The sequence below is a fragment of the Toxotes jaculatrix genome, chromosome 16 (assembly GCF_017976425.1).
Source record: "Toxotes jaculatrix isolate fToxJac2 chromosome 16, fToxJac2.pri, whole genome shotgun sequence".
NCBI lineage: Eukaryota > Metazoa > Chordata > Actinopteri > Toxotidae > Toxotes > Toxotes jaculatrix.
This window is the reverse complement of record NC_054409.1, coordinates 13,663,558-13,672,449: the sequence shown is the minus strand read 5'-3', so window position 1 is coordinate 13,672,449 and position 8,892 is coordinate 13,663,558. Positions and strand designations below refer to the sequence as shown.

Below are 8,892 nucleotides of genomic sequence, written 5' to 3'. Positions count from 1 at the left end.
TATGTGTGTGCTTGTGTATATATTTTTATTTATTTATTTATTTTTAAATGGTTCCTGGCCATAATTCCCCAGCAGTGGAATTTAGATGCAGCACAGAGGAGCAGCTGGGATTCCATGAATTATGGACATGATAGATGGGAGGCTTTCCAACTAATATTGCAAACCAAAGCTTCCTACCCCTTCTCCTCCTTTCCTCTTAATGTCCTGCTGTTTCAACCTCCTGTCCTGTTCCTTCCACTCATTTACATTTCCTTGTTTTCCTCACTGCCTGCTGCCTCTCTTTTCAAACTGTGCTTCTCTGTACAATGTCAATTAGAAAATTCCTTTCGATTGCCAACAGTAATAGACAAATAGGTGGGTTGGATTTCATTTGTTGAACTTTTCAGATATCTCTTTATGAGACCATTCATGTAATTTTGTTTGTGGTACTCAAAGCATTATAAAATAACTTTTACTACATTGCTGTTCTACAGCACATCAACAGTCTTCCTCAGTTGTAGGACTTTTCTCAGAGAAAGGTAGGAAGTTGGCCTAGAATTTAGATTTTTTTTTATTACAAATGTGAATTTGGGACTCAGTATAGTCTCATTTACAAAGAACATAAACAATGAAAGTGTACCATATGCAGTTAATATGGAAATTCATATTTCACCATACACCTTTTTCACAGAATACATTTTGACATGTTACAGTAGGGAAAGCACAGGTGTAAGTAATAAAGTCAATGAGTTCACCTTAGCTGCTTCAGGGTCCTGCTATTGTTCATGCTGGCTCACTGTCACTTTATCATGACTTACCGGGACACTACAACAGAGCTTAGCTATTGTTAATATTATTAGTAACACCTGTGGTTTTCCTACTATGACAACTCAAAACATCTGCTGTTACAAAAACCTACAGAGTACAGCTACGAGCCCATGAGCTTCAAGTGATGCAGCTGCCCACGAGCCTGACTGACAACTTCTAATGTTCTAAAGCAATCAGCAGTGTTCTTGAGCACAAAGACTGCTGCTAAGTCCTGTAATGACACTGTGTTCTTCAGACCATACAGTACATCCTTTGCCAGTTCTTTAATCCTTTATATTGGTTTTCCTGAGACCTCTCACCACCATCATGGACATTACCCAGACAGCCAAAAATAAACTGTTGAAACTTTGAAAGGTTGGTAGCAATTTGGAAGGAGCGCTGTCCTCAGACTATAGTCACAAGCACAAACAACACTAAAAACACATTGCTCACATTAAGAAGAGCAGATGTTATGTTTGCTGTGATGGTTTAAAAAAACAAAAACCTGTCATGACTGAAGGAATTTTTGTGCACTCTCACAAATGTAGGGTATGACTTTGTGTCCTTAATCACAACCATTCTAATATAACATACAAGCTTATTGCTGTGTCAGAGAGAAGGAGAAATAGCCATTCTCCACAAATCCTGCATGCACACACGATTGCATGCAGGAGCCATTACCACCCAGTGTGTGTAATCTTTCGATTTCTAAAAGGAGAAAAGGCCATGCCTCCTGTCTGAATTTTTCATTCCCCACCCTCTCTGTCTCTGTATAACAACTGATAAATAAGCAATGAATCCTGAGGACATAAAGCAAGAATGGACTCGAATTTATGTCCTCCACACCCCAACATCAACTACCCTAGATACACATTTTGTCTGCCTTTCTCTTTCTGTTTTACCCTGTGCTTGTCTCTGTGAACCCTAGCTCTCTTTTCCACTCATGCTCTCCATCTCTTTTTCTGTGTGTTTTAAGAGCTAAATCATTTTTGCTGTGTTCCTCTTCCTTTGGTACCTGCCCAGTGAACCGTACTGGAGTGACTCTGGCCCCCCCATATGTGGTGGAAAAGTGTGCATGTTTGTTTGCATGTGTGTGTGTCTATGTGCGTTTTTTTTTTTTTGTGTGTGGACTGAACGTGACCTTTTGCTTTGCTAATCCACCACCGATTTAGATTTAGAGCACTGGTGGCTTTGAATCATCCTAAGAGGCAGCTTGGTTGCTGAGCAGTCAGTCTACAGCAGCCTCAGTTTAGATTAGCACATGAACACATGTCACAGCATCACTCTCTGATTATGCAATATTCTTCTCAGTCAAGAAGTGTGTGGGTTGTTTTAGACAGAGAGTGAAAGAGAGAATCTGCATGTAAGTGATGTGAGAGGGAATCAAGGGAGAGATGTGATGAGGACAGAAATCAAGGAGTCGGCTTAAACGGTACTTTGTCACCATCTGGTGGTCAACAGTGACAGCTCTCCAGTGTGAAGATTTGCTGATTTGTGTAGAGTCTAATTTACTAGTTGGATGAGGTGTCCTGAGACATTTATAGGACACAGCACCATCAGTGCGGTGGCTGTCCAATTAATTAGATGTAATGTAAAGCAGAATATAAAGAAACCCATAGAAATGTCTATATGTATAGCTTTAATATAGGAGTTTTCCTTTCAAGTTATCCATGACTGAAAGCGTTTTTGTTATAAATTTTTACATTGTGACTGCTATTGAAAGTCTACAGTTTACTGTTTTGTTTGTTTACAATGCATTTGTACATCACTTACCTTGTGTACGTCGTGCATTACACAGGAGACGCGAAACAAGTAATTTGTTTTTGCTTAAAATTTAGCCTAACCGTGGAGTGTCACATTCACATGTAAAAACAAAATACAATTGCAGGTTGTTTGTGATATATATGCAAATACTTTAGTCTCTCAGAAGTATCATAAATAAGAGTCGTGAGCGAATCTGAATCACCATTGGCGCACAGTCGTTGCCAAGGTAACCAAACTACTTCAAGTCCCGCCTCTCGATTTCAAGAACCAATCATGTCTGTTTACCACAAGGCGCGAGCTGCAAACTTCCTACTTTTAACGCTGCTAATATAGTGTCTCTTGCTGCACTAAAATCGGCCATAATACTCTCAATTTCGTGACATTTATGGCAGTATGAACCCAGAACAGCCCGTTGAAACGCACCGTAGTGCATATTATCGTTCAGTTTCAACGCCAGAGGGGAACGACTTGAAGAAAGGAGCACTGAAAAGGTAATTTTACATTTATCGCTAGCTTTATCATAAGCTTGGCGAGCTAGCTAATGTTTGGGCTAACGTCGGATAACATTAATGTCAGACATAAAAGATGAATTTTATCACTTTAAAAATGTGTTTGACATAAGGTACTTCCACTGTCCCCTTTGCCTCGTTGAGATAATGTCTCAAGACCCTCCTTATTGTTTTTTCTGATATGGGAGTATATGTATATTCTAAGAGGGGGTGTTGCAGTATTACTTTTATTCAACTATTTTATTTTGTTTTTGTTCTTATTTTTCATTATTTCATCATTATTTTCATTATTTTTTTCACTTTATTTATTTTATACATCTTTTCTCTGTGTACACACTTCTCAGGGCGGTTTTTCTTCATTTTCAATTGGCAGTTTGTCTGTAACCAAAGAACAGACTGTACAGCTGTTGTTGTTAGTGCTGACTGTTATTTCTGGAAAGTTAATGAACATCTAGCCAGTCACTTCAAAGACACTTTATTCTGCTATTCTGTCAACACTTTCTCATGAAACATGCCCTCCCCACTTTTCCTAGAACTCCGTTCTCAAAGTTTAAGAAAGTACACTCCGGCTTCAAATCACCTGTAAGTAAACCTTGTCTCTGTAACACACATACACGCAAAGGCTATATAATTAGTGCCGCATGTGCATTCCACCTCACAGATTCAAGTAACAGAGAGTGCCAAAGTTAGTCCTGCAGAGGAGGTGGCAGAGCTAGAGAGGAGAAGAGAGCAGCTGGGCACGGAGATTGCACAGCTGGAGGCTGAGTGAGTACAGCTGTGTGTGTGTTTGTCTTGCTGTATTTCTGTTTTTGATGTCCAAATTGAATAGTATGTGTTGAGGTTAAGCATGTATTGTTGAATGTTTATGGTTCAGTTTAGGAATGGGGGACAGGGAATCAGTAGTGATCTCCATAGGTAATACCCACAATCTCAGAATGTTCTTTTCTGCATAGTTTTGTCAGTATTACTCTTATTTGCCTTTTTTTGAGATGTTTACTGTATATTTTTGTGTGTGTGCCTCTGTTTGAGAAATTGCACAAACCTGCTTTTGTATGAGATCAGTTGTGTGTGTGATTCTTCAGGGGATACAGACAAGAGGAGCTGGAGCATCATATTGATATGCTGCATGAATACAATGACATCAAAGACATTGGACAATCAATCCTGGGCCGCATTGGTAAGATCATTGCTCATATAGACAAGACATCTTTCCCATTCACAAGTTTGTAGTGACATTTAAAGCTGCCAATAATAATAGGCGTGCAAAATTTACAAGGCCATGATAAGATGTTAGAAACAAAATTTAAATTAGAATATTGCGGGTGAGACACATTGCCCATCTAGACAAATCTATACACAGGAAAACCCCTGATCAAATACAGAATTTTTCCACTCCGTTAGCTCAGTTCTTTTGATCAAATTGGTATGATGTCAGTCCAACTCTGGTGCACAATGTAACTGAAACTGGGTCTAATTTTTCTTCCATGTGCACTGAAGTGTCAAAAATTCATGGTAGGAAAGCAACTTGAACCACCCACAGTAAACATATAAAACTAATTTTGTTGTCTGATCATGGCAGCCATTTATAGGATAGGTCTTCTCTCCTCCCTCTGTTAGCCATGGCCTTTTTTGTAGCCATGACAGATGAAGTCCAGTTACAATAATGACTTATGATTTATTTTCAGTTATTTCCTTGCAAGCCTTCTGCACCAAAAAAGTGTAAAGAGTGTTGCAATATGACAGCTGACCAAAACTGTCAGCTGAATGAGCTGTCAGTCTGTCTGTCTGTGTGACTCATGTTTACACCTCTTGGCTCACTTATTATCAGGGAGTGTGAACCCTGAACAGACTAGATGAGACATACAACAATATGTCTTTTTGTGGTGTGATTTGGACCTAAGAAAACAAACCAAGCAAAGGTGTGATCACATCCTTAAAAGCTACTGCAGTGACAAGATCGCATGTATATATACATTGTTGTCACATGATGGCATTTTGTTGTGTATCCTTCATTAAAATATTATAGTGAATTTATAAAACAGTTATCATTGAAGGGATGGTATTGAGTAGCTACTACAGCTATTGCATGTAGGAAAAATGTGAAGTAAAAAGGATTGGCTTGGCTCCGTCACTTAATATTCTGTATCTGTATTGAAGTTGTGCTACAGCCAACCACTAGAGGGCAACAGAGCAATATCTCTTTGCCTCCTAAGCCTGAAGCAAAAGCCAGTGCCAGTCCTGCATTTAACTTTAGACACTGTTTCATCACAAAACATTGATTACGTCTGCATTTAGATTACAATGGCATGTTTGTGAAATATTCAGTCCCATTAGATTAGCACTTTAGATGAAACTGTCACTGGTTGAAGTGTTATACATAGATTCCCACCTCATCCAACTTAATCAAACCAGCCACTGAAAGTCCTTTAATTTTCTGTGTTTAGTGATATGTTGGCTAATATTGATATTGATCGGCATTGTTTTCTTCCATCATTTGACATGACAGGAATATTGATTTTGTTGAAACTGAAATACTTTTGGTGGTGCATTTAGTGATCACCTGACTGAAATCACCACTTTCAACCCATCACTTTGCTTTCTCTGTGAGATCAAAAGTCATGTCAGCATTTCACCTTCTCCCTACAGCTTTTACCATAGTTTCTGTGACACTGCATCATACTGTGTAAGTCTGTCAAGTAGTGATGAATGTACATTTGGGGTACACCAGTATGAAGAAACAGACTGCAATGCTTGAATGAATGTTGTACGTCTGTGTGTCTTTAAAGTCTATTTCCGTGTAAGTGTTGACACTGCACGAGGCTGTAGAGGTTCACACCTTTGACACTGTTAGGAAAGATTTAGTGAATCACAGCCAAGTCACTTTATAGCTTGTGCATGGTTCATAACAAACATGACTTTTTACCTACTCTGACATGCATGTGCTTGTGTGTGAGGTGTTAAATAGAACCTTGACATCCCCCAATTCACTGATCTTTGCAGAATATGTACACAAGAACAACACAGATAGTTATACATTTCCTGGTATGATCTTACTTATTTTCCATTTCTGCATTAACCTATGCAGAAATACTGGGTGAGCTCTCATTTTAAATCTGCACTGTGAGTTAAAAGCTGACTATCTCTTTAAATTCTCTCTCAGTACAGTGAAGAGTCAGGATGATAATGACCTCTTAGTGAATGGAGATGGCGTTTCCCCTGTGACACAATGACATTCTTTCACATCACTTAAACACACACACACAATTACGATCTCTGTCTATTGCGCAGACGCATGCATACACTCACGCGTGCACACACTGTAACATACAAACACATACCATCATCCTCTCTTCCCCCTTCCTTCTCTCTCTCTCTCTCACTTTCTCTCAAACACATAGACACACACACTTTCACAAAGAGTCTACACTTAAACACTGAGTTGCTGTTGTACTGTATGTTGTTATGCTGAGAGGGAGGAGGTCAGTGGGCAGGCTGTGGAGTGAGACAGGAGACAAGTGGAGATGCCCTGCAGTACCCTCTGAGGACAACTGTCCCTTTGTCTCTCACCATGTCCGTCTGTCTGTCTGTCGGTCAGGGTTAAGGTCATTGTCACTTAAAACTGTCCTTTTGTTCTGTATATAATATGTAAAATATTCAAATTTTCACAAGTGTCTAACTATTTAAATGACCCTTGAGTTTTACCTATGAGAAGTTTGTACTGAAACAGAGCAGTCTGAATGAAAGAGTGAAATGAAAGAAAATTTCAACTGAAATTTCATGAAATCAAGGCAAACATACAGGATAATTACGATTTTGAAAGGAAACTTCCATTCAAAACATTGTACTGTAACTTAATAAAGTCTTGAGTGTTGCTCTGCAAAGTTAACTGACAAAAACATTTCAAAACAAAAAACTGTAGCTCCAGGCCTTCAAACCCCCTTATTCCAACAATACTGCATGTACACACCCTTACTAGACGGATATAATTTGCATAAGGTAAAAGACAAGCAGTTGTACCACTTTAGTGCTGAACTGTTGTTTGTTATAGTCAAGGCTAGTTGGAAGATTAGGTAAAGTTATGTTTAATGGAGAAACAGACTATTAATAAAAAATAAAGATAAAAAGAATACCAAGACTTCTTATTCTTCTCCACTGGCATATTTTATCTGTTTTTTTTTTTTCTGCTTCACATTGCTTATTCTGGTTAAGCGAAGTAAACAATTTTAAGTTATCTGTGCTGGTTATGATAAATTGTGATGGGCCTGTGTCGCTGTGCTCTCACATTTATGGGCTTCAGTTGATCTAATAAAATCCATATATTAACTGACACAACTTAGCGTGAATCAAAAGAGGCAGAGATCTAACAAGTGGGGATAATTTCAAGTAAATTATACTTTAACAGGGTTGAAGACCAAACTTTGAAAAAGGCTGATTTTATATTTTAAGCTGCAATGAAAATGACAGGGGAGATGGGCTAATGTAAGAGTTGTTTTATTTTTCAATAAAACTTTAAAACTACTGTTTGAATCCCCCTTTTTTCAGGCCTCATGTTGAAAATGATTCAGTTTGTTTAGGACTATGATCTGGTCTTTGTCTGTTCAGTGTTTTGAGGATTGTTTGAAAAGAAGACAAGAGGAAGTTGACCACATATTCTGCTGAAAGGGCCTAACCCCCACTTTTCTGTGTCTTGCAGCTGCTCGGAGGGGAACCACCACACGAGATCTATACAGCCACTTTGGTCTGGAACTGGATGACTGAAAAAAAAAAACAGTCGTGATAATGGTTCCTAGGACCTAATGGACCAAGGGGAGTGGGACATAAAGATAAAAAGGCAATAACCAAAGAACTTGTTGCTAGGAGAATGGACTTGGACTAAAGATGTGACTGGAGGAACTGTGTTGACCTGAACTTTGTCCTCCAGACAGAGGTTTGCCCATTTTCTTTGCAATTCTTTTTTCACCTCTGAATGAAAGAGATTTGATTAAGAGCAGTGAGCATGATAAGATGAGAATGGTGTTAGTCCAGCGGGCAGACCTGATATTTGAGGTTTTAGAGAGACCATCTAATTTAAAATATTAACTTAAGGCTGTGACAGAAAACAAATGTTTATATTAAATGACTTTTCTCCAGCCTAGTGCCTACCTTAGTTGTGCAAGAAAATAAATGCTATTGAGACACAACCTTGAATTTACTTGTTTTGTTTTGATATTTGAGCTTATCTAAATGGAGTTTGGATAAGGGCAAGTACGATGGCTGAATGAATATCAGTTATTTTCTTGGCCTTTACAGAAAAGTGAGAATGCTGGACCTTAAAGTGTAAAATAGACAGTTTCAGCTCCAAGTTTTACACGTTGTGTACAAAGACAACAACATGTAATAAGGCATCGCCACACACAGTATGTCCCTGTTTGCATTGTCACCTCTAAGCCCACTATGGAATCTCAAAACATTTACAGATACATCATGTTTTTTATAGCATTAATTTTGTGGAATGAAACATCTGAGCTGAACCATGGATTTTTCAGTATTCGTTTTACACCCTCCAAACAGTTAAGTAAATTCTGTGAAACTGTTTTATAATAGATGCATTTAACTTAATTTGACAGAGTCCACTTTTATAACGGGCCTGTCTGTTGAATTCAACACAAATTGCAACACATTTGTGTGGTAACATCCCCCTGAAAGTCATGTTAATACCACTCACTTATAAAAGCCTTGTGGAGGGAAAAAGGATATTAGACAACGGTCACACTCATTTCCTGTCTGTTCCACGGCATCATCCAAAAGTTTGACAAAAAAAAAAGGGGGAGGGTACCTACAGTTCTTAAAAAAG

General features: G+C 38.5%; 1 protein-coding gene across 1 annotated transcript; it reads left to right on the top strand.

Moving 5' to 3' along the window:
* Nucleotides 1-2,868: 2,868 nt before the first annotated feature.
* swi5 (SWI5 homologous recombination repair protein) lies at nucleotides 2,869-7,857 on the top strand. Its single transcript, XM_041059238.1, has 5 exons — nucleotides 2,869-3,041; nucleotides 3,593-3,641; nucleotides 3,721-3,824; nucleotides 4,142-4,236; nucleotides 7,753-7,857. The coding sequence occupies exons 1-5, from the start codon at nucleotides 2,944-2,946 to the stop codon at nucleotides 7,815-7,817; spliced, it is 411 nt and encodes a 136-aa protein (XP_040915172.1). The 5' UTR covers nucleotides 2,869-2,943; the 3' UTR covers nucleotides 7,818-7,857.
* The last annotated feature ends 1,035 nt before the right edge of the window (nucleotides 7,858-8,892 follow it).

Excerpts from the sequence above, each read along its gene's own strand:
- swi5 (XM_041059238.1), top strand. The coding sequence starts at position 2,944 with ATGAACCCAGAACAGCCCGTTGAAACGCACCGTAGTGCATATTATCGT. Across the intron at positions 3,642-3,720 it reads ACTCCGGCTTCAAATCACCT|ATTCAAGTAACAGAGAGTGC; the intron begins GTAAGTAAACCT and ends TCCACCTCACAG. Across the intron at positions 4,237-7,752 it reads ATCAATCCTGGGCCGCATTG|CTGCTCGGAGGGGAACCACC; the intron begins GTAAGATCATTG and ends TGTGTCTTGCAG.